The 23,974-nt window shown below is 55.2% G+C and overlaps 4 protein-coding genes and 1 non-coding gene across 5 annotated transcripts in view; 3 read left to right on the top strand and 2 right to left on the bottom strand.

The window, feature by feature from the left end:
* The window catches only part of PTSG_00966 (uncharacterized protein), an 8,799-nt gene extending 877 nt beyond the window's left edge, over positions 1 to 7,922 (bottom strand). The window contains exons 1-22 of the mRNA XM_004998381.1: positions 7,768 to 7,922; positions 7,364 to 7,531; positions 6,946 to 7,053; positions 6,585 to 6,713; positions 6,287 to 6,341; positions 5,924 to 5,994; positions 5,603 to 5,714; positions 5,154 to 5,371; positions 4,905 to 4,979; positions 4,509 to 4,628; positions 4,244 to 4,345; positions 3,954 to 4,080; positions 3,544 to 3,667; positions 3,064 to 3,214; positions 2,793 to 2,873; positions 2,548 to 2,640; positions 2,359 to 2,412; positions 2,047 to 2,124; positions 1,309 to 1,850; positions 905 to 1,034; positions 587 to 661; positions 183 to 354 (exon numbers count right to left, since the gene is read on the bottom strand). Of these exons, the coding sequence (XP_004998438.1) occupies positions 183 to 354; positions 587 to 661; positions 905 to 1,034; positions 1,309 to 1,850; positions 2,047 to 2,124; positions 2,359 to 2,412; positions 2,548 to 2,640; positions 2,793 to 2,873; positions 3,064 to 3,214; positions 3,544 to 3,667; positions 3,954 to 4,080; positions 4,244 to 4,345; positions 4,509 to 4,628; positions 4,905 to 4,979; positions 5,154 to 5,371; positions 5,603 to 5,714; positions 5,924 to 5,994; positions 6,287 to 6,341; positions 6,585 to 6,713; positions 6,946 to 7,053; positions 7,364 to 7,531; positions 7,768 to 7,809 (2,827 nt within the window). The 5' untranslated portion in view covers positions 7,810 to 7,922. The remainder of the gene's footprint in view (positions 1 to 182; positions 355 to 586; positions 662 to 904; positions 1,035 to 1,308; positions 1,851 to 2,046; positions 2,125 to 2,358; positions 2,413 to 2,547; positions 2,641 to 2,792; positions 2,874 to 3,063; positions 3,215 to 3,543; positions 3,668 to 3,953; positions 4,081 to 4,243; positions 4,346 to 4,508; positions 4,629 to 4,904; positions 4,980 to 5,153; positions 5,372 to 5,602; positions 5,715 to 5,923; positions 5,995 to 6,286; positions 6,342 to 6,584; positions 6,714 to 6,945; positions 7,054 to 7,363; positions 7,532 to 7,767) is intronic.
* A 118-nt stretch (positions 7,923 to 8,040) lies between these two features.
* PTSG_20056 lies at positions 8,041 to 8,111 on the top strand. Its single transcript has one exon. It is a non-coding gene; the product is annotated as a tRNA-His (tRNA).
* A 20-nt stretch (positions 8,112 to 8,131) lies between these two features.
* On the top strand, positions 8,132 to 17,722 carry PTSG_00965 (uncharacterized protein). The gene is made up of 14 exons (XM_004998380.1): positions 8,132 to 8,333; positions 8,557 to 8,699; positions 8,857 to 9,010; positions 9,128 to 9,187; positions 9,458 to 9,538; positions 9,761 to 9,836; positions 9,996 to 10,067; positions 10,280 to 10,357; positions 10,531 to 10,800; positions 11,068 to 12,750; positions 13,486 to 13,563; positions 13,945 to 16,902; positions 17,202 to 17,333; positions 17,602 to 17,722. Exons 1-14 carry the CDS (start codon positions 8,293 to 8,295, stop codon positions 17,647 to 17,649), a joined length of 5,874 nt encoding a protein of 1,957 aa, XP_004998437.1. The 5' UTR covers positions 8,132 to 8,292; the 3' UTR covers positions 17,650 to 17,722.
* A 416-nt stretch (positions 17,723 to 18,138) lies between these two features.
* Positions 18,139 to 21,039, top strand: PTSG_00964 (uncharacterized protein; the record flags this gene model as incomplete). The annotated part of the gene is made up of 9 exons (XM_004998379.1): positions 18,139 to 18,346; positions 18,563 to 18,651; positions 18,811 to 19,055; positions 19,255 to 19,348; positions 19,573 to 19,783; positions 19,969 to 20,057; positions 20,241 to 20,485; positions 20,653 to 20,746; positions 20,929 to 21,039. 9 exons carry the CDS (start codon positions 18,139 to 18,141, stop codon positions 21,037 to 21,039), a joined length of 1,386 nt encoding a protein of 461 aa, XP_004998436.1.
* Positions 21,040 to 21,458: 419 nt separating this feature from the next.
* PTSG_00963 (uncharacterized protein) lies at positions 21,459 to 23,968 on the bottom strand. Its single transcript, XM_004998378.1, has 7 exons — positions 23,750 to 23,968; positions 23,523 to 23,607; positions 23,024 to 23,224; positions 22,659 to 22,813; positions 22,300 to 22,465; positions 21,885 to 22,087; positions 21,459 to 21,638 (listed from the first exon to the last, which is right to left on the bottom strand). Exons 1-7 carry the CDS (start codon positions 23,873 to 23,875, stop codon positions 21,609 to 21,611), a joined length of 966 nt encoding a protein of 321 aa, XP_004998435.1. The 5' UTR covers positions 23,876 to 23,968; the 3' UTR covers positions 21,459 to 21,608.
* Positions 23,969 to 23,974: the final 6 nt, after the last annotated feature.

The following is a 23,974-nucleotide window of genomic DNA, read 5'->3' as shown; positions in this document are numbered from 1 at the left end:
TGTGTGTGTATGCATGAGCTGTGGTGAGTTTGGAGCACAGCAGCGAGCTCAGGAAGGCGAGTTTGCGAGTGCGCATGTGCATCGCATGGATGAGAGCTGTTGCTCTGCACCTTCAAACACACATACACACACACACACACACACACACACACACACACACACACACACACACACACACTTACTCTTCATTGGGCTGAGGACAGCCTTCTCTGCAAATTGTCCGGCAGATTTGAAATGCTTTGCTGGTGACACCCCGTCATTTGCTTCCTCGGCCAAGTTGTTCAAGCGCAACAGCTCCTCGCCCGTGAGCCGCACAGAGTAGCCCTCCTTCGAGATGCTCTTCATAATGGGGCCCTGGGCACAAATGCGCGTGTGGGTGTGTGTGCGTGTGAGTGTGCGTGTGAGTGTGCGTGTGAGTGTGCGTGTGAGTGTGCGTGCGAGTGTGCGTGTGAGTGTGTGAGTGTGAGTGTGAGCGTGCGTGTGTGTGTGTGTGAGTGTGAGCGTGCGTGTGTGTGCATGTGTCTGTGCAAGAAGTGTATGTGAGTGCGTGTCCCAGCTGAGCATCAGAGTGCTGGTCCCACCGCACCTTGAACACAGATTGCTTGTTTGGGGAATCAGCGTGGTTGAGGACATAGTAATCGTGCCGTTTCAAGCCCTTGAGCTGCAAGATCACGGGCACAACATGTTACCAAGCGAAGGGGACGCACAGACACTCTCATTCATTGTCACATATGTGCACACGCCCCAACACACGCGCATGCACACAAACACACCACACACAAACACACACACACACATTCAAGCGCGCGCGCACACACACACACACACATACACACACACACACACACACACACACACACATTCAAGCACACACACACGCGCGCGCGCATACACAGAAACTCACCTCTGGCCTGGCGACACTGCCGTGCTTGTTGTGATTCTGCAGGATTGTGCCCTTGGCTGTCTTGTGGTTCTGTGGAACATGGTTGTATACCTTGTTGTACGCGGGCTTGCTTGGATCATCCGTCGTCATCCTAATTTACAATTCAAGGCGAGCATGCAGCGGTGAGCTGATGGAAGTGAAGGCACCACAAAGACACGAAGAAAAAATAAAAAGGAGAGAGGGAATTGGGGAGGAGTGAGGAAAACAAGAAGAACGAGAAGTAGAAGAACAGAAAGAAGAAGAGAACAGAGAACAAACTTGCACAAAGGCGCCCTCGCATGGGGCCAGCACTCTGAGCATTTTCGCAGCATGTTTGCTATGCCCCGCTTTCTTTGTGTGCTTGGCTGGCTTGAACAGCGACTCACGCAATGTTGTTCGAAGCAACGTTCTCTTGGTCGTCAGCGTATGCGTCCAGGACTTGGCGGCTGCCGCGACTGTAGTCCTGGTCGTCTTCTTCATCATCATCATCATCACTGTTGTTGGCGGGCGCGATGCTCTTGCGCTTCTGCTCATATGCGTCGGCAACGCGGTGGTGGCGGCCGTGCACGGGCGACTTCGCCCTCTTCGCTGGCGACACGTTCTCGTCCACAACATCCGCCAGATTCGGCTGCTTGGGCGGCGATGGGGCGCTGCGCATGGAGAGCGGACGATTGGGTGTGTTTTTCGCGCGCTTTTCAATGCGATCGCGCGCGCGTTCCATGCGCTCCTTGAGCATCAGCACCTTCTCCTCACGGGACTTGACGGCCTCCGCCATCCTGTCCAGCCGTGCCTTGTGCTCCGTGCTCTTCTCCTGGTACTCGCGCGTGAGCATGTGTGTGCGCTGGTCCTTCTCCCGCAACTCGCCCTCGTACTTGGACAGCTCACGCCGCATCGCGTGCAGCTGAGACTCGAGCTCTGCCTTCTCGCGCTGTTGTGTTGTGGGTTTGTGTACGTGCGTGAGTGAGGGTGTGAGTGGGTGTACGTACGTGTGTTTGTGTGCGCGTGCGTGCATGAGTGAGTGTGGGTGCATGTATGGGAGTCTGTTAGAGCGGAAACAAACGATGGGATGATGGACATACAACCAAAGGACATGTGTCACATGCAGGAGAATGGTGTTGATGTACCTCGAGGGATTCATTGCGACGACGCGTCGTGGACAAATCGGCCGTCAGTCGCTCAATATCTTCCTTTTGCTCCGAAATCTGTGAATTGCACAGCACACCGCATGAAACGGTCAGTAAACAACAAACACCAACAGAAACACACACAAACACAAACACAAACACACATACAACAACAAAAACACAAACACACAAATACACACACACAAGCACAAACACAAAAACACAAACACGCACACACACAATAACGTGAACGCATGTGTGTGTTTGTGTTTTTGTTTAGGGAGAAGTCATGCCAATGGACTACGTGCTTACGTGTGATTCGAGCTCTGTGCGCGTTGCTGCTGTTTCACGGATCAACTCCTCCGTCTGTTCAACAGTGGCAAGCACAGAGCATGCACTTGTTAGAGTTGTGCTGCGCAGCAAGTGACATAACATGTTGTGTTTGACACGACAAGTATTATAAGGGAGCACAGAGGTCGCAAAGAGTAAGTGTTATGCGACCTTCTTCTCGAGAGAGTCACAGCGCAACTTCTCCTCCGTCAACTGTTCCGTCAGCTCCGAGATGCGAATTGTCTGCTGCATCAACGTGTTCTCCTGCGCAAGTGGGTGTGTGCGTGTGCGTGTGCATGTGCGTTGTGTGTGCACGTTGCGTGAGCAATACAACGTGCGCGCGCGTGTGCATGTAATGAGCATACATGTCCGTCCTTGCAATGGCATGCAGCAAGAGCAATACGTTTGGTTCGTACTTTTTCGCGAAGGTGAGTGCGGAACTGCTGCTGTGCGTCCTCCATCTGTTGGCGCTTCTGGGCAAGGCTCTTGTGCATGTGCTGATGGTTGAAGCAGAGAAACAAAGCAGAGGCACTCAGCTGTGAGTCACATGTGTCTGGCTGGTCACGGTACACATTGCAGTTTGCCCAACGAACGACGGAAGGAAACGGCAAACGCTTCCGCACATATTGTCCGTGAATCCAAATGCGTACACTCCTTTACCCATCCACTCAAATCATCCAAGCAAACCTGGTCAATGTCGCCAATGGCACGAGCAAGGTGCGGTGATTCGAGGTGCTTGGAACGCTTGCCGACCGTGGCACCGGAGCGATATGCGCTGGAAGGCGACTGATCTTTGGCCATCTCCTCCAGCTCCTTCTGAACGGCAGAGTACGCGCCCCTGAACATAGCCGTCCGTGTTCGTGGTTGTGAGCAAGATGTGCATAATTGTGTGAAACTGTGCAAGAACAAGCGGAAGAAACATAAAACAAAAACTTGGGAGGAGGGTCGACAGAGGCAAAGGATGCTGAATCAAGGAATGCATGGACGAGGTTGAATGGAAGAAACACGCCTGCGACATTGACAGGTGAACCAAAGACACAAGAAAGAGAGAGAGAGAGAGAGAGAGAGAGAGAGTGTGTGTGTGTGTGTGTGTGTGTGTGTGTGTGTGTGTGTGTGAGAGAGCGGCACTGCAAAACATCACACTGAAAGGACACTTCCAAGACTTACGGTTCCTGATTTGCCTCTGCGCCATCGTTTTCTTCAATGTCCGACAATGATGTCTCTCCGCCACCTGCTTTGCGTCTTGCGCGGCGCTGAAGGCGGCACTGCATGCCGCGACCTTCCTCGTATCCTGTAGGGAGCGAACACGGGATGAGTGGTGATGCACGTGGGACGACAAGGTACATGGTGTGCAGTGAAAACATGCACAGCGACCTGATAGCAAGAGTGTTGACCCTCAAACAGCTTCAGCCTCACGCGTGCATAAACAAACAAGCACACATGCACACACTCATGCAGACACAGACACGACACACACACACTCTCTCTCTTTCCCTCTCTTTTACAAGCACACATGCACACGCACACCCACACACACTCTCTCTTACACACACACACTTGCACGACTTTGTGCGCACCTTTGTAGATTGGTGCTTCCTCGGAGACATTTGTCTCAATCTCGCCGGTGAGTTTGGCAAAGTCGAGAACACTTGCTGTCTCCGCTGCATCAGGGGAGGATGGAGATGCGCAGACAATCATGCTCATCTGCGCAGAATTTGCGTGCGCGTGTGCGCGTGCATGTGTGAGGAAACAAGCGTGAGACTGGTGAAGACATTGCGTGCAGCAACGCACCATGTAAGGAACACTTGTCGTCACCAAGCACGGTTTTCGCTATTGGTGCCATTATTTTAACCACGTCATGTCCCACCTTGCCGTGGCCCATCAGGTACTTTTGGAAGAGGTGGGTGAGGCTGAATTCGCGGTACTGGATGCGTTTCTTCTTTCCTTTCTGCTGCATGTCCCGTAGTGCCTGGTGTGTGCATGTGTGTGTGTGTTGTGTGTGTTCACGTGTGTTAACGTGTGTGTGTTCACGTTTTGATGAGGGAACAACAACAGTGATAGTGCACATTGGTTTGGATAAGTGATCTGACCAATACAGACACACCCGCCCCGCCCTCTCCTGGAAGGCACACCTGAAAGCATTCCCGCAGCTTATTGAGGGACTTGTTGATGTCAATGCCTTCCTTCTGTTGGTTTCCTTTGCTGCCGCTTCGCATGCAGCGCTCGGAGCCAGCCAAGTCAACAAGGCAGATCTGTTGTGTTGGCGTGGTGGTGTTTGTGGAAAAGTGTGAGCGCGTGAATGGAAATGTGTACAGTATTGTGGAAGTGCACATTTGCATGTGTGTTTGTGTGCAAATCACATTCATTGTCGTGCGTGTGTGTGTGCATATGCGTGCGTGTGTGCGCGCGTGTGCACACATATGCGTGTATGCTAGGTAGGCATCTGCGTTTGACTGCATTTCGCCCCTTGATATGATACTTTTCGCATGTCATGCCATCACGACCATGAGCTTGTGTGCGGTGCTGACCTGGGCGACGTGGGGTGGAATGTCGTCGTCGCGAACAACATCGGAGCCATTGCGGTTCAGCGGTGCAGAAACAACCTGTGCAATGTGTACAGAGTGGTGTTAGTCGTGATGACGAATGGCTTCTCGAGCAACGGGAGCTAATCAACAAACGCAACTGCAACGATGCTGCTGGTGCGTTTTCGTGAACGTTAAGTGTTCCACAACAGCACCCACATAGTCTTTGCCATTTGTCGGCAATTGTCTGCGCACCTTGATGGTAAAGATGCTGTGGCTGCGGCTGGACTGGCTGTTGAGGTTGGTGGAGCCGACTTTCCTCACGGCCTTGCCTTCTTCCAGCAGGCGAAACGCCTCATCCGTGCTGTGCACCTCCTTCCACGTTGCACCCTGCACATAGTACTGTCCGTCGCGCCCGAGCTTCACTCCAAGGCTCGTCTTGAGCGGCTTTCCTCGGCTCTTTGGGTTGAATGCTGTCAGAGGCATTGCAGGGCAACGAGAATATGAGGGGGAGCATATCCTGTTTGAAAACGAGTAGGTGCAAGACACAGGGTAATTTGCACCACAGGTGCATGCGTGTACGCACACACAATAACACTCGCACAACCCTCGTGTGCCTGTGCTCCACATGTCCAGACACGCTTCACATGCGCACACGCTCCCACGAACAACCGAGCAAGCAACACAGGTCTCGCAGCACGTACCGTCTGGCGTGTACATGGGGCGGTCGTCAAAGAGGTCGTAGACGTAGTTGCGGTAAATCTCCACATACGAGATGAAGATGGAGAAGCGCGTGTCTGGATCGGCCAGCGCAAGCTGTTGTGTGGAGGAAGTGGAAGGAAGGACGTGAGACGTGAGGGTTAATGTGACAAAACGAGCGTGTGTGGAAGCAAATGCGTGGACGACCACTCGTGATGCGAACGTGATGTGATATGCAACGCGGCTGGCTTGCTTGTATCGAGCCCTCTATCCATCCAACTTGTGCATGCGTATGTGTGTGTGTGTGCATGAGTATGTGTCTGTACCGAGCTTGGATCATAGGACCGGCGGCGCGTTTGAATCGGCACAGACGTGTCGACATCCATGGCATCGCGGTCTGCAATGTGTGAGCGTGTGTGTGTATGTGTGTTGGGGGGGGGTTTACGAGTGTGTGTGCGTGTGTGGGTGTGTGTGGGTACGAGAGAGAGAGAGAGAAGAGAGAGAGTGTGTGTGTATGTGTGTGTGTGTGTGTGTGGTTCGAGTGTGCGTGTTTGTGCAAATGTGAGTGAGAATGTGCTCAAGTGTGAATGCAGTGATGTGGGCTGGCATTGTGCGATCGCCGACATGCACGAACGAAGTACAAATTGACGATTAATGACACAGCAATGAGTACGAGTTCATGTCCTCACCCTCGGGATGGTCGTGGCGGTGCTTCCGACGAAGGTCCTTGGCTTCGTTGGCATCCTGCCAAACGAGCAACACAAGCGGTGTCAAGAGGGTTCGGGAAAGTTTGTTAGATGCAAGTCATCTTTCAAGGTGAGCGAACACACATATGAAAAAAAAAAACTGTACGTAGATGAACAAACAAATGCCAACACATACACACACAGGTACATACATATACACACAGGCACAGGCACACACTCGCACACACAGACAAACAGACAATCACATATACGCACACAGACAGACACACAATACGCATACCCGCACGACGATGGTGCCCTTTGACTCGTCTGGTTTGAAGGTGAACCACTTGGCGCGCTGGTTATTGATGCTGTTGAACAAGACATCAAGTGTGCGGGGCATGATGCCGTCCAGGTCCTCCTCGCTTCCCTGGAGAGACAAACGGTATTGATGTGTGGAAGGGAAAAGGAATTGTGAACAAGGGTGTGAGACGCTGGAGACAGACTTCCTCCTAGTCCCACTGCAATCACTGCGCCCACAAGACATATAACAATGTACATACGGATGTGTGTATACGAATATACTCACGGCAACACAACACACTTACACAAACGCACACATGTACCTACGCACACACGCACACACAAACAAGGACACACACCTGCATGGTGTAGGTTTTGCCCGAGTTTGTGATGCCATATGTGAAGAGGAGGGCGTCCTGACCGCGAAGCACATCAGTCACCAGTGGAAATGCTGTCTTTTGGAAGAGCTGCATTGGAGAATGGGAAGAGCGGGATATTTGGGGTCAAGGTTCGATGAAATGAGGAAAGGATGGCAAACATACATGTTGGACATGCACATGTTGGACATGAACATGGCGCACACGCGTGTATATAGCACTTGCAAGTCCAAAGCAGACAAACACATATACACACACCCCCATACACACACACGCGCGCACGAACACACACACACACGCAAAACACGCAAACACACATACACACGCAAACACACATATACACACACACACAAACACACACGCAAACACACACGCAAACACACCAACTCAGATGTCGTACCTCAATCTGATCTGCCTTTGGACCAAACACATGGTCAAACTCGTACTCGAGCACCTTCTTGATGTTCTTTGGGTTGCGGTAATGAATCTGCTTTGTGGATTGGAGGCTGATGCACTCTGGACCAGCCGTCTTTTCCTTTGCCGTCAAGGGACGAACGCGCAGGTACACCTGAGAGGTTGTTGCAGCAGAGGCGTTTGCATTTTGTGTTGATGATTCGCGTCAGTAACACTCGGTCACACCATCCAAGAGCAATCGCAGCTTGACCATCACGAAACAAAGATCAGAAACACCCACCACCAACAACACCACCACCAACAACACCACCACAACAACACCAACAACACCAACAACACCACCGACAACAACGCCAACGTTCCACAGCAGCCACACTGCGTGTTCACTACCTTGACGGTGTCCTTCTCCTTGGCGTTTCCGTGGCCGTTCATCTTGATTGAGTCTTTGAGTGTGCACAACAGGTACAGTGGGAGATACAGGTGCCGGGTGGCTCGAGGTGGTGTTGGCACGACGACAACAAAATCCAAAAGTGGCGGCGTTGAAAATTTCGAATTGACGAAAATTTGCTGAAGATTTCATACATTCACAGCAAGTGTTGTGGTCCAATGTCATGCATATACTATAACAAAGTAAAATCTTCCAACTCGTCAACAACTCGCATGGCCGCGGTGGTGTAATGGTAACACTACGCGTTGTGGTCGCGTTACTCCCGGTTCGATTCCGGGCCGTGGCAGAGTCTTTTTTTCCTATGACCGTTTCTTTTTGTTTTTCGGCTGCGCACTGAACGACACGTCAAACCAACACCAACACCAACAAGCAAGAAGCAAAGCAGCATTCTGCTGCAACTCGCCATCAGTGCCAGCAGTGCCACCGCAGTCACCATCAACGCAGCTCAAGGAGCACGGCAGGCAGACATGGACGAGTCGTTGGCATCGTCCCATGCAATCCAAACAAGGTGTGTCCGTGTGTCAGTGTCTGTGTCTGTGAGTACTTTGTGTGCTGTGTCCGCTCCACCACCTCATCCTGACCTTCTCTCCCTTTTTTGTCCCTTGTTGTGCTCACCTTCCGCCTCTGCTTTCCATCGTCCCCTCCCCCTCTACCTTGTCATACCCGACCCTCTCCCCTGCCACCCTCCCCTGTAACTCCTCCCCTGCGCTTACTCTCCCCCTTCCCCTCAGCCGACACATTCAGGAGAGCATCTCGCACTTGTTTGATGCGGAGCGGCAGAGGATCGCCGTTGACCATGCCACGTCACTGCGCAAGGCACGTGAGGAGCAGTTCTCAACGCAGTCCGCACGCATCACTGACGCCATCGTCTCAGGTCAGCTGGCCAGGGAAATGCCCGGCATACATCGTTACGTTGCTTCCCATGTCACCTCTCCAATGCCTGATGCTGCAGCATTCTCCCAGCTCCGTTTCCCTGCTCTGCTATCACAGCCTTTCCTGCCTCACGGTCGAGTGTTCTGCTGTCAAACCAGATCGCCTGCGTGCCTCGCAGCAGGGCCTGCCGAAAAATGCAACGCCTCCATACACGCCACCGCGAGCAGCTATGACTGCGAATGGCGGTGTCTTGCAGGAAGAGAACCAGCACTTGCACGACGAAGTTACCCGCCTCTCTACACAGCTGCAACGGTGCGCATATGCGTGTGTTTGAGCGCACGCATGTGCCTGTATCTTGTTGATTCATGCTCTGCTACAGTGGACCCACTTTCGCTTTCCACCTCACCTCCATCATGCGCACTGCGACAGGCTTTTGACCGAGAAGATGCAGCAACAGCAACAACAGCAGCTCCAACAAAGTCCCAAGCTGTACGTGTCGCACGAAAGCGCTTGTGTGTGTGTGTGTGTGGGTGTGGGTGTGGGTGTGGGTGTGGGTGTGGGTGTGGGTGTGGGTGTGGGTGTGGGTGTGGGTGTGTGCCGATGCACCTCGAAGGGCTTGTTTGTTGTGTTTGCTTGACTGCCATCTTCTTGTTTGACCACATTCAATCCAAACAGCTCCTGTCCCATCCTCACTCATGCAAACGCTCGCGCGCACATGTACACGCACGCATGCGCACAAATACACATACACATACACAGCTCTGATTCCAGCGTGCATGTTGTCAACTCACACGCCGTTCAGCTTGAGTACCAGCTCAAGCACGCCCAGACACAATACGAGTACGTCACATATGCAGCTTTCCATGCATGCTGTCACATGCATGTGAGAGGTTGCTGTGCAAATCACCATACACCCAACGTTAACGCTCACTTGTCTCCTCTACCTTTGTGTCTGTGTGAGACACGCTCACTGGGGCTCCCACTCACATACACACACACGCGCGCGCGCGCACACACACACACACACACTCTCTCTCTCTCTCAATCGTTTACGTCACAAAGGAAACAAATCCTGCACCTGAGCGACACTCAGCGCCAACAGAACAAAACCATTCGCCAGCTCCAGATGAAGCTCAAGGTCCGTACACACATGTATGTGTGCTTATGCCGCTGCTATTGTAAACACCACACCTCCATGTCACCATCCGTTTTTGCCTGCGATCAAAACACACACTCACATGCAAACGCGCACATCACTACACACACCCATATATATATACACGCACACACCATACAGGAGTACCGAGATCGGTGTCAGAAGCTGGAAACAACTGTTCGCGAGCACAATGCCGCCCCCTCTATACCCGTGGTGCGACTCATCACACACACACACACACACACACACACACACACACACACACACACACACACACACACACACACACACACACACATACAGATGAACTTTGCTCTGCATATCACACCCCGTTCACGGGTGTACCTCGAACCAACCCGTCGTCCCCCCTGCCCCATCTTTCCCCTACATCTAACCCGGACAATGATCAACCAACACGCGTGCAGAGCGACCACGAGAAGATTCTTCAGGAAAAGCTGACGAGTCTGGAGCACAAGTCCCTCCAAATTGCACAGGAGGTTCTGGTCAGTGGTGTGGTCGCCCCAACAATCGCAGCAGCTTGTGCCTTGAAGCATGCACTAATATGTGTCACGCCAGTGCAAATGACACGTTGCTGCTCGTCCAATGGCCAAGAGCTCTCACAGCAACTCACCTACCACGCACACACACACACACACACACACACACACACGTTCAGGCGGACACGCACCGAGAGTATCAGCAGCAGTGGGAGCAGCGCTTCGTTCAGATCAAGAGCGAGTGCGAACAGCAGCTGCAGACAAGACAGCAGCCACTGCACACGCACGCATTGTCAACGATTGGCGAAGCAAAGGCGATGGTCGCTGAGCTGCGACAAGCAACGCTGCAGCAACTCGATGCATTCAAGCACCATCTTCATCAGCACGCCCACGACTACACCGGCATTGTCGCCCGCTGTACACACGCATGGGAGCGCATCGTCGCAGAGGTGAGCAACGTCGTCTGCGTGCGTGCGTGCGTGCGTGTGTGTGTGTGTGCGTGCGTGCATGTGTGTGTGCGTGCGTGTAAGACACCTGTAGTTCATGTGAACAAGTGCGTATTAGTGTACACGAACACACGCGTGCATCTTTGGGTGTACATGAATGCACTTTGCACTCTGCACTTTGCACTCTGCACGCGCTCACACTTGCTTTTTCATACCGCTCCCCTCACCATCGCCCCCCCCCCACACACACACACACGTACAATCTGCCAGCGAGACCGGCTGCAGGCGCTGTTGGATGCGAGCGCATCGACAACGCAGCAGGTGGTGGAAGCACGCGTGGCAGAGGCATTAGCAGCGCGGGAGGCGGAGGTGGTGCGGCTGCGCACAGCACTGGAGGGAGATGTCAAGGCGCGGGTGGATGCAGCTGTCAGCGAACGCGTGCGACAAGAACAGGAGAAGATGGAAGAGAGCAAGCGAAGGGATATGGCAGAGCTGCGACAGACACTCACACGCGAGTTTGAGGACCAAGCGAGGAAGGAGCAGGAGGCGTTGCAGCAGCGGCTTGAGCGTGACATGCACGAGAGCCTGCAGGCACGTGTGCGCAACGTGGAGGAGAGGGCGGTGCAGGAAACGCAGCACAGACAAGAGCAGTTGCGGGCACAGCTGACACAAGAGATGGAGGAGAAGGTGGCAGCTGCCCGCACACACGCGCAGCAGGAGATGCAGCAGCAGCTTGCGCAGCACAAGCGTGCACTTGAGCAACAACACCGCCTTGCCGCACAGCAGCAAGAAGAGGAGACGGCAGCGGAGGTGGAGCGCCTGGTGTCTGCGCGTGTGCAGACAACACGGGGCGAACTTAAGCGCAAATACGACCAGCAACTGCAAGCAGAGCGTGCAACGCTGACGGCAGTGCAACGCGAATTGGAGGACACGCGACGGGAGCTGGATGCGGTGCAGGGCACACGTGTCCGCGAGACCGTGGACGCAGCGGTGCGGCGGGAACGGGAGCGATGGCAGCGGCATGTGCAGGAGGGCACGACCGCCGCTGTGGAGGAGGCGAGGAGGGAGACGGAGCAGCGCACGCGCGAGTACATGCAGCGCGAGATGAGCGCAGCACTTGAGCGGGAGCGGCGTCAGATGCAACAGGAGGCACAGGCGCAGCGCGAAAAGCTGCAGGCAACGCTGACGGCGGCCACGCAGGCGCAGGTGACGCTGCGTGTGCAGGAGAGGGTGGATGCGGAGCGGCGAAGGCTGGCAGAGGAGATGGACGCGCAGCGCCAGCGCGTGTGCGAGGAAGAGAGCGCACGGGCGCAGGAAGAGATTGAGGGACGCAGACAGCAGCTTGCGCGTGGGTTTGAGGCGCGCATGGAGATGGTCAAGACGGAGCACAAGCAGCAGCTGGACAAGGCCGTGGCCGACGAGCGCGCGCGACAGCAAGAAATGCACGCGGCCGAGGTGGCGAAACTGCAGCGCGCGCACGCACGCGAGCTTGAGCAACTGCGTGAAAGCAGTGACGTGCACACAACGGCGCTGGAAGCAGAGGTGCGGCAGAGGCTGGAGGCAGACATGCACGAGCGATTGGACGCAAAGCAGAGGGAACTAGTGGCAACTGCACGCCAGGAGCAGGCGCAGAGGGAGAGGGAGATGATGGAGTGGCGGCAGCAGTTCGAGGCGCAGGCGGCACTGCAGGTCGAACGCGCCCAGGCGGATGCACACGCGCGCGCCAACGAAGAGGCGGAACAGCGGGCCGCACTTGCAGTGCAGGAAGCGATACAGCAGCTGCGGACAGAGTATGATGCACGCGAGGAGCAGTGGCGCCAGACAACCAAGACATCCTACCAGACCAGCATGGACCGCGCAATTGCAGAGATTGAAGGGTTGGTGGCACAGCTACAGGAGGCGCAGCAGCGCGAACATGCCCAGCTGCAGCACGTTGCTGACCTTGAGGAGGAGGTTCGACAGCTTCGCACGGCGCTTTCAACCAGCGGTCAGCGCCATCCTGTCGCTGGTGGTGGTGATCGTGATGTCGGGATGACCGATGCTCATGACGATGACGATGGCGGTAGTGATGGTGGTGATGGTGGTGATGGTGTGCGCGCGCATTCACGTGACACTGCCGCCACACACGACCACACGCACACAAGTCAGCGGCCAGCGAACACACGACACCACGTGCTCTCGGCCCAATCGCAGTCACACTCCGACATGCACTCGCCGCCAGCACTTCGTCTGCCCGTGACATCGCTGCAAGAGCTGCAACCGTGTGACGCAGAGAGTGTTGTGCACAGCCTTCGCTGCGTGCAGGAGCAGCTGTCGGAAACAGCAACCGTACACGACCGCGCTCAGCAACAGCAGCAGCAGCAGCAGCAACAACAACAACAACAACAACAACAACAACAACAACAACAACAACAACAACAACAACAACAACAACAACAGCAACAACAACAACAGCAACATGGTGTCCAGGAGAAGCTCAGTCGTGCTTCGCTTCTGGTCCGGCAAGCCATTGCGGTTGCAGTGGCACTGCAATCGGCCACCGAAGCTGTCAACAATGACAACAACGCCACTACTCATAGCAGCGACACCAACAGTGGTGGTGGTGGTGGTGGTGGTGCCACTGGTAAGCCTGCATCGCTGCCTCTCCCCTCCAGTGCCGCAACGCGTCTCGTTGCACCGCTCACCCAGTGTGTTGCTGCGCTAGCAGATGTCGTTGCTTTGCAGCGGCAACTCGAACACGCATTCACACGGCCACAGGAGAAGCAGGTGGGTACAACGCCGCTGCCACCCCACCCTGCAGAAGCAACAGCAACAGCTGCTGCTGCGAACAAGACCATGCATAACCGGCCTTTGCCAACTCAACAACAACAACAACAACAACAACAACAACAACAACAACAACAACAACAACAACAACAACAACAGCAGCAGCAGCAGCAGCAGCAGCAGCAGCAGCAGCAGCAGCAGCAGCAGCATTCTACAAACGCAAGCAAGCACGATCGAACAACAGCCAAGCTGGAGCACTTGCTGGCGGTGACAAAGGGCGCGTTGGAAGAGAGCGAGCGGCAGCGTGCAGCTGCGGTGGAGAAGGCAGAACACTACAGCCACCACCTCGCCCGCTTACGAGAAGGGGTGCTGCAACTGCAGGCGTGGCTGTGCAAGGGGGCGTCGCACGACACCTTCCTGCCATCCATGTCCACACCGCGCTGGGAGGAAGACAGACAGGAGCAAGAGCAAGTGCCAGCGTTTGACTTTACGCTCACGCGCAGCAGCGGCAGCGGCAGTGCTCTCGGTCCCCTTCACGGCCGTGGTCGGGATGGCACACATCGCCGCGATGGCATTGATGACAACGCCATGCCTGCAGGCACGCGGGGGCGAGTCCTGTGCCCGGCAACGCCGACGAGCGAGGGCGAGGCAGAAGACAAGGGCAGCCATGACAACAACCAGAGCAGGGGCAGTCATCCCAGCGCTGAACGGCGCGGCGATGCTTCAGGAGACAGCCATCGTCATTGCCGTAGTCGTGGTCGTCGTCGTCGTTTGAGCCAGAAGCGACCAGGCACGCCACGAGGAACACTCATGCAGCACTTTGCGACTATCTCGCACGTGGTTGTGCAGCTGGCACAGCTGGCAGAGAACGTGAGCGTGGCGTCTGGCGCCGAGGCCGACCAGCAAACCGTGCATGCAAGCACAAAGGCAGCGAGACTCAACATGTCTGCAACAACCGCCACAACGGCAACGAGTGGTGGCGGTGGCAGTGGCGGTGGCGGTGGAGCGAAAAGGCGTGCGCATGATGCAGGTGAGAGCGGCAGGGAAGAACCCACAGGCCAGACAAACCAACGTCTGCAGCAGCAGCAGCAGCAGCAACAACAACAACAACAACAACAACAACAACAACAACAACAACAACAACAACAACAAGCACGCCAACGCAAGAAGACCAAGGTGAAGGCATCGTTGCAGCAGTCCATCCGCACGTTGCTTGCAAGCATGCACACGCAAGTGCAGACGCTCCAGGACCGGATGGTGCGCTTGGAGGAGAGCACAACGGCACCGGCAACGGTGGACAGGTGGCTAGCAATGGGCGACTCGCACGTGTCATCCTTGGTGTCATCGTCGTCACACCACCACCCACAGCAACAGCAGCAGCAGCAGCGCTCAAGTGCTGACGATCACTATCCTCGTTCGTATGACAGTGGTGGTGAAAATGACCATTTGCTGGGTACAGATTTCATTCCCATTAACACGAGACCAGCAACCATGTCCACCACCAAGGAGCTTCCAGGCCGCACTGCTAGCGGTAGTGGCAAGCGCGAGCAGCAGCACCGTCGCCAGCGCAGACACAGCACACGTCATCGTAGCCACCAGCAACAACAACAGCAGCAGCAGCAGCAGCAACATCGACAGAAACGTGTCGATGCCCTTGCACATGGCGAAGACGATGACAGCGTGCCTGCGCTTGGGCTGACCCGCAGCGACTTGGAGGCGTCAGAGGCCACCGGTGATTCTCTCGGCGAACGCAATGCACACGACGACCGCGACGAGAGTGCGATTGTGTTTAATCCTGACGAGACGCCCAGCCATGACTGGCTCGAGCGGACACTTGGTGGTCACCACAGCCGCAGAGGCGGTGATGGTGGTGGGTGGCCGCAGCCAACACGCAGCACGCCGCGTCGCCAGCACGTGACGCGAACGCGGAGGAAGCGCGATCACCGCAGTGCAGAGAGGGAAGTGGTCTCAATTCACGCGCAGCACCGGTCCTGGTGGAGCGACGGCCGCGAGATGGGTGAGGGTGCTGCGGATCGTAATGGCAGACAAGGAAGTGGTGGTGATGGCACTCGGGCCAGCGGTGACGTGACGGCGACAACAACTGCCGGCACTCATCATCGCCGTCGTTGCGACCCGGAGCAAACCGGGGACACGCGTGTGTCGATCCCCGGCCTTCAGTTAAGCGCCTCTGTTGGTGGCTCGGCAGCAGCTGACGCAGCGCATGGCGCAGATGGCGGTGTTGGCCGTGGTGGTGATGATGGCAACGGTGCACGTGCCCACGGTGCTGGTGACGGGTCGCATTGGGCGTTGCACTCGCGGTCGAGACAGCGCCATCGTCAGAGTGTTGCTGAGCAGCAGCGCCCGTCCACGCTCGTGTTGCAGCTGCAGTGCTTCGTGGCAGCGCTTGCACACGTGTGTGCACAGCTAGGAATTGCTTGTCCCGGCGCGGATGTGTTGGAATACGAACAGTGGGAGGAGGCACTGCACACCCTGGCCGATGTGGCAGCCACTGGTTTCAGTGCAGCTGCAGTGACGAGTGCTCCAACAGCAGCAGCAGCTGCTGCTTCTTCTACTGTGAATGCCCAGACCACCATTCCTGCTGTGCAGGACGCGAACAGCAACAGCACCACTGCCCACGGCGGGCCTGGCGACCGTGATCGTGACCGTGATGGTGATCGCGAAGGAGACAGCGGGAATGTCTCGATTGCGGAGCTGGAGCGGATTGTGGACGAGTGGAGTGAAACGTTTGGCGCGTTCCACCCGGCAGCCAACGAACACAGTGGTGGTGGTGGCGGTGGTGGCGAGGGCGGTGGTGACAAGGGCGACACCGCAGAGCAGCAGCAGCGCCACGCTTCTGCTATCGGCAGTGGTGGTCGTGGGGATGGCAGTGGTGGCAGTAACAGTGGAGGTGGTGGTGGAGGTGGTGGTGGTGATACCATGCAGCCCATTCTGTCCTCCGCAATGCGAGGAGACGGCGTTGGCAAGCAAGTACAGCATGTGCCATCAACACCGACAAGGAGAGAGACGACGCGTGACAGGGGCACAGATGGTGCGAATGAGGATGTACGCACCCTTGAGCCGCTGCTCAGCTCCCCAGCAGGTATGCGAACGCGACAGCATCAGCAGCAGCAGCAGCAGCAGCAGCAGGCCACGTGTGTGCATGGCGATGATGGGGACATGAAAGGGACCAGGAAGGATGTGAGACGAGGAAGTGGGCGAGGAGGGATTGTTCGCCGGCTGCAAGCGCTGCTGGAGACGTGCCATTGGCAGGTGATGGAGTTTGACTTGGAGGTGCAGCGGCTTCGCGACAAGTACACCCAGCTGAAAGCACAGGCACAGGTTGGACGACGTTTGGGGCACAGTTTGCGCTTGACTTTTGTGGCGCGTGCTTGGTTGGGGGGGGTTGGATGAGGGAGCAATGCCGGAGCTGCCATTCGTGTTGTTTGCAGACTGCTGATGCACCTTCGCAACGACCAATGCTAACCACTCATGTCAACCTTGTTGGCATACACACTCACTCGCTTCACCCACTCACATACTTACTCACGCACTCACTTCACCCACACATGCACATACACACACACATACACACACACACGCACGCACGCACGTACTCACTTCTTCCATCGTTGGTGCAGGCGAAGAAAGAAGAGAGGCGGCAGCGTCGTCGCGCGAGACGCGAACAGCAGGAGCAGTACCGCGCACAGATCAAGATGAAGGAAGAGCAGCTCAACCAGTGTCTGGAAACCATGGAAGTCTCTTTACACAAGGTATATGTGTGAGTTGCTCTGTGCTTGTTTTATTTTGGTTTGGTTTGTTGCTCTTGTTCTTGAGTGTATGTGACTGGAAGCCCAACCCAAAAAAAAAAAAAACTATGCTGTGCGCTGCTTCACATCACACCACCATTGCTCCTTCATTCTCTGTGCTGCCTCTCACATCATCAATGCGTTTGTGTGTGTGTGTGTGTGTGTGTGTGTGTGTGTGTGTGTGTGTGTGTGTGTGTGTGTGTGTGTGTGTGTGTGTTTGGTGGTGGTGCAGCTGTCCCAGCAACAGCAGCAGCAGCCGGCTGGAGCGCCGATGAGCTGAATTCAGTGTACACATTATCGTATCGAATGTCCATGAAAGATATCAATAAATGACGTGTCTTGGCAACACCACCAACCATTTCTCGACCTTGTTGTTTGTCGCAGTGCGCGCTTGTTGCTTCTTAGCCATTCATCAACAACACTCGATTGGTTGTCAACCATACGCACACGCATCCCCGCTACTTTGCCCTGCACTTGAAGCATCACACGCACAGCTCGCTCTCTTCACTTGAGACCTTGGTGAGGCTTCTCCTGCCGGTGTGCACGCTTGATCTCTTCCTGCAATACAAACACAGCTAAGGCAAAGGCAAAGAGAGACGTGAAGTCGCGCTCTCGTATTGTTTCCAACCACACACGCACAGCGTCATCATACATTCGCTTGCTCACCAACCACATGTCGGCTTGCTCCATTGCCGGTTGACACCCCCCCCCCTTCCTCCCTCCCTCTCTCCTTCCTATATCTCAACATCTGCATCGCAGATCAGTCACCATGGGTAACGTTTGCGCCACGTCCAACGCCACGGCAACCAAGACGGCTGCCTCTGAGAAGCCAAAGCAGGCCCCCGCAGAGCCAAAGGAGGTCGCCAAGCCAAGCGCAGCCCCTGCTGCCAAGAAGGAAGAAGCCAAGCCCGCCGCAGCTGAGCAGCCCAACAAGAACGACCCCGTTCTTGAGCCCGGCAAGGTCTACGACGCTGTCGGTACGTGTGTGTGTGTACCTGTTTGTTTCCTCTGTGTGTGTGTGTTTGTGTTCGCTATCATGCAAGAATTCCAGCGAATGGCACAAGCATATGCACGCTGCTACTCTCGCCTCAGGCATGCACCCCCACTCCTCCTCAACTTCCCTCGCGCTCCTTCAACCCTCAACGCACACTCACTCGCATGCACATCCGCACGTACGCACTCGTGCATTGCAGATGCCGAGCTTGTTCGCCACTTGCTCTTTGATGGCCATGACCAGTTCCAAGCCATGGCAAACGCCTGCAATGATCTGGAGACCATGAACGTACGCGCTTCTGCCGCATGTCGTTTTGCTTGATTGGTTGAGACCCGCCTTGTGTCAACGGCACTTTGCTTGCTTTGACGTTGTGGCTGCGCCCTGTTCGCCTGGCTGACCCACATGGCCTTGGGTTCACCGACTTGCCGTTGCTTTGATTGTTTGCAGAGCTGCTGGCTTCAACTTGACCAGAACAACAACGGCATTGTGTCGCTCTCGGAGATTAAGAAGTTTGTTCAGGGCCAAGGCTGGGACGTCTCCGACCCGGCGCTGATGCAGGCGTACAAGTATGCGACGGCCCGTGGCGATGACTTTGTGCAGCGCAAGGAGTTCCCCCGCCTTGTCCGCGGCATGATCTACATGAACCGCCTCTGGGACCTCTTTGATGAGATTGACTCCTCCGACGACCGCAGGTGTGTTTGCATGTGTTTGCGTGTGTTTGCACGTGTTTGCACGTGTTTGCATGTGTGTGTGTGTGTGTGTGTGTGTTTGCGTATGTGTGTGTGGTTGCGTGTGAGTTTGTTGTTTGGTTTCAAGTGTGTCTGGGTGAACAGACGCTGACTGGTCTCATTCTGTTCCCCCTTCCCCCACCTCTCCCACCACACATCCCAGGATTGATCTTGCTGAGTTCAAGGCTGCGTTTGAGAAGCTCAAGTATCCGCTGACAGATGAGGCGGCTGCCAAGGCCTTTGACGACCTCGACAAGGTGCGACCCAGACGCTGTGTGTGCTGTGTTGTGTGTGTGTGTGCTTTTGTGTGTGTATAGTTTGCGTGTGCTTGTGTGCGTGTAGTTTGCGTGTACTTGTGTGGGTTGCTGGTGCTTGGTCATGTGATGTCTTCCTCTTGTGATGTCTTCCTCTCCGCTTCCCTCACCGTAACTCTCATTCCCCCCCCCCCCGCAAACCAAACGACCATGACATCTCCACACAGAACGACGGCGGGATGGTTCTGTTTGGCGAGTTCTGCCGCTACATGGCCAAGTTGGTCAGCCCAAAGACGATTGAGTTTGGCGACGATGACGGCAACAGCGCCCCTGCCCCCGCCCCTGCCCCCGCTGAGGAGGAGAAGAAGGAGGATAAGAAGGAAGAGAAGAAGGAGGATAAGAAGGAGGATGAGAAGCCAGCACCCTACGAGTCTGTTGGTGAGTGAACAGTTCCTCCTTGAACCGCACTTGCGACTGCGCTACACGGTTTGGGGCTGGTAGTTTGTGATACACCTCTAGTGTGGCCAATAGGTGGTTCACACCTGACCAGCGTACCTTCCAATACCGCACCTCACACCACCCCATCACCATCACCATCACTGTCATGTTCGCTCCAACCTCAGACGCGGCACTCGTGCGCCAGCTGCTTGTGGAGGATGATGACGACCTCAAGACGATGGTCGACAACCTCGAGAACAAGGAGACACTCAAGGTTGGTACCCCCTTGCTTGCATGTGCGACTGATGTCGAGATGCATGTCTGAACGCTGTCCAGGCTGTTGTGGTGCATGACGTCCAATCCATGTCATGCCAGCTTGCCTCTAGCTTTGAGCGCTTTTCTTTCTGTCCTTCTTGCATGCTAATCAACACAACACGTTTCGATGTCGTGATTGCAGGAGTGGTGGGGACACCTGGACCACAACAACAACGGCATTGTGTCGTTGGCCGAAATTAAGAAGTTTGTGCAGGACAAGAACTGGAAGGTGGCTGATCCGGCGCTGATGCAGGCGTACAAGTATGCGACGGCCCGTGGCGATGACTTTGTGCAGCGCAAGGAGTTCCCCCGCCTTGTCCGCGGCATGATCTACATGAACCGCCTCTGGGACCTCTTTGATGAGATTGACTCCTCAGACGACCGCAGGTGTGTTTGCATGTGTTTGCACGTGTTTGCATGTGTGTGTGTGTTTGTGTATGTGTGTGTGGTTGCGTGTGAGTTTGTTGTTTGGTTTCAAGTGTGTCTGGGTGAACAGACGCTGACTGGTCTCATTCTGTTCCCCCTTCCCCCGCCTATCCCACCATACATCCCAGGATTGATCTTGCCGAGTTCAAGGCTGCGTTTGAGAAGCTCAAGTATCCGCTGACAGACGAGGCGGCTGCCAAGGCCTTTGACGACCTCGACAAGGTGCGACCCAGACGCTGTGTGCTGTGTGTGTGTGTGTGTGTGTGTGCTTGTGTGCGTGCAGTTTGCGTGTGCTCGTGTGGGGTGCTGGTGCTTGGTCATGTGATGTCTTCCTCTCCGCTTCCCTCACCCTAACTCTCATCCCCCCCCCCCGCAAACCAAACGACCATGACATCTCCACACAGAACGACGGCGGGATGGTTCTGTTTGGCGAGTTCTGCCGCTACATGGCCAAGCTCATCAGCCCAAAGGCCGTCGACTTTGACGACGACGAGGAAGAGGAGAAGAAGGAGTGAACCGGATAAAGGCTCCACTTGACCGGATAAAGGCTCCACTTGTCCCGCCTCTTCGCCGCAGATCTCACCCGTGCCTCATTTAGCGCGCGTGCCACTACTCTCCCGCCCTCCCCCCCCCCCCCCATGACAACAACAACAACAAACAGCAAACAACAAACAACAAACCACTCACTGGCTCCATCCTTTTTGGTTGGCTTGCCCATCATCACGCCACCTGTTGTGTGTGCGCCTGCTTCCAATCTTTGCCTGTATGCGCCAGCCGTATTGCGTTTCCCTATCATTGACCCCAACAACCCACGTGTCTGCTGCACGCGTGTGTGTGTGTCTGCCGCTGCGCTGTTTCGTGTGTTTTGACTTCTGTTGACCACATCACTTCACGCCCGCCCTCCCCCACACCCGTTTCTGTGGTTCTGCCTGTGCTGTTGTGCTCAGTTGTACGTGCGTGTGTGATTTTCTGGCCTCTTTCGACAATCGCCTGCAATGAGTGACAATAATAAAACGCCAACCTGCCAGTCAGTCAACGCAGCAACAAGCAACAAGCAAGCAGGCAGCGTGGGGCTTCCAATCTACTACTTGTCCTTCTTGTCTTCCTGCTTGTCCTAACATGCGCACGAGCGTGTGTGTGGGGGGGGGTGAGGGTGAGGTGATGTGAGGTGAGCGTGCGAATAAGGAACACGAAGAGAGAGACAGAGAGAAAGAGAGAGAGACAGAGAGAGAGAGAGAGAGAGAGAGAGAGAGAGAGAGAGAGAGAGAGATAGAGATAGAGATAGAGACAGAGACAGAGAGAGACTGCACACACACACACACACACACATAGGCAGACGCACGCACGCACGCAACCGTACCTTCTGCTTGACGGGGAAGGACATGTGAAGGTATGTGCTGATGAGGACAAGGGGAAGAGCGATGAGTTTGGTCGTGTTGATGTGATGTCCGTCCACAAGCACCTCCAGCACAGCCGTGAGCACAATGCCGAGAAGAATGGCAAACCCTTTGGCAACAACACCAGCGTGCTTTACCACAAGCCCAACAACGATCCCGCCCACAGCTGCGCAGTGGTCCAATCGTGTCGTTCATTGCGTGCACGGGGTGTGAGGCGTGAGACGAATGTGATTCGAAAGTGCACAGACAGCCACACAGCCACACAGCCACACAGCCACACAGCCACACAGCCACACACACACACACACACACACACACACACACACACACACACACACACACACACACACACACACACACACACACACACATGCGCACCGCTGCTGAAGATGGGGATGGCGGTGGCCGGGGTCCAGCCGTGGAAGAACCCAAGCCGTTGAATCTTCTCCAGGTCGTTGGACACAAACACGAGATTGAGGAGCAGCGTGGCCATACTGAACACCGCGAGCTCCATCGAGAACAGGTGCGAATCTCGCTTTTTCCCCTGCGTGGTGGGTGTATGGTGGGCACGTACGTGTGCGAGTGTGAGCGCGGTGTGGGTGTGAGCGCGATGTGCACGTATTGTTATCGTCATGGTCACAAGCAAATGCAGCGCATGTGAGCAACCAATCGTACAGCACAACTGTCCACACACACACACACACACACACACACACACACACTAATGCGTGTGGTACCTGCAGGCCGAGTTGGGAGAGTGCGCCTGCAAGCCCCGATGTGACTGCAGCAGCAAAGACGGGCAGCACTCCATAGAAGAGCCACACGTCGCGATCCTCAACCATCACCGCAGCGCCCGCGTCCTCCTTCTGGCCCGTTAGCAGCACAGATGCCCCTGCTCACACACCATGGGAGTGTGTGTGTGTATGTGTGTGTATGTGTGCATGTGAATGTATGTGTGCATGTATGTGAGTGTATGTGTGCGGGTTCAGCAGGAACGCAGAAGAATGTAACCTGAACCACCCCACTCCCTTTTTCGATGCCACGACAAACACGACGATAACAAAACACAAGCAAGACGCGCGAAGCAGCGACAGGTACGCACCGAACATGATGGCCAGCGCCACGCACTGCATTGGACTTTGAGGACGCCCAAGGAGAAGGTAGACGAAGATGGCGCTGAAGATGGTCTTTGTCTGGTTGATGAGGTTGAGGCTGAGGCCGTCCAGGTGCTTGGTGCCCGTGAGGATAAGAATGTTCTGAAACGCATAGATGATTGCAGGCACCCCAGCCAGCCGCAGGCTGTCTGTTTGTTTGTTTGTTTGTGTGTGTGTGTGTGTGTGTGTGTGTGTGTGTGTGTGTGTGTGTGTGTGTGCGTGTGTGTGTGTGTGTGTGTGTGTGTGTGTGTGTGTGTGTGTGTGTGTATGAGTGTGTGAATGAATGCGCATGAATGTGTGTATGAGTGTATTTATGTGTGTGTATACGAGTGTACACATGTGTATGCGTGCACGTGAGTGTACATGTGACAGTGCAAAGTGTGCTACAGCCCTGGGCAAGTCACAGGCAAGTACCACAATTTTCAGACAACACAACCTACGCCTGACCTTTGATGCGAACAGTCTTGAAAAAGCGCCATCCAAGTGGATGCTGTGCTGAGATCACCGCTGCACACACCACGAACTTTGTTGCCTGCCATTGCGTGTGGGGATCAGCATGGGAGAGAAGGGTGAGAGGGTGAGATCCCAGTCAATGAGGATGCACGCTCCCTGCGCGTCATCATCATCATTTTTTCATCACACACACACATACACACACACACACACACACGCACCTCGGTTGCCAGGATGATGGATGTGGTGATGGCCCGTGTTGCGGAACAGTGCCGGTTCAAGTACGGCTGCGCAGCGTACTGCATTGCCAGCAGCAGCATCAGCACCACCGCCTTCACGCTCAGCATGGCTTCACTTTCGCTTTGCTTTTTGCTTTGGTTGTCCTCCTCGCACAGTCGTGTGTGTTGAATGGCTTTTTGCCAAACGTTGGCGGTGGCAAATTGTTG

Source organism: Salpingoeca rosetta (assembly GCF_000188695.1).
Source record: "Salpingoeca rosetta unplaced genomic scaffold supercont1.2, whole genome shotgun sequence".
NCBI classification, from domain to species: Eukaryota; class Choanoflagellata; order Craspedida; family Salpingoecidae; genus Salpingoeca; species Salpingoeca rosetta.
This window is presented reverse-complemented; position numbering and strand designations above follow the sequence as displayed.

Coding starts and splice junctions, on each gene's coding strand:
- PTSG_00965 (XM_004998380.1), top strand. CDS start 8,293: ATGGACGAGTCGTTGGCATCGTCCCATGCAATCCAAACAAG. Junction 9,188..9,457: donor CTCCAACAAAGTCCCAAGCT/GTACGTGTCGCA, acceptor ACACATACACAG/CTCTGATTCCAGCGTGCATG. Junction 10,068..10,279: donor CCGCCCCCTCTATACCCGTG/GTGCGACTCATC, acceptor ACACGCGTGCAG/AGCGACCACGAGAAGATTCT.
- PTSG_00963 (XM_004998378.1), bottom strand. CDS start 23,875: ATGCTGAGCGTGAAGGCGGTGGTGCTGATGCTGCTGCTGGCAATGCAG. Junction 23,225..23,522: donor CAAGACTGTTCGCATCAAAG/GTCAGGCGTAGG, acceptor ACAAACAAACAG/ACAGCCTGCGGCTGGCTGGG. Junction 22,466..22,658: donor TCTCCCAACTCGGCCTGCAG/GTACCACACGCA, acceptor CCCACCACGCAG/GGGAAAAAGCGAGATTCGCA.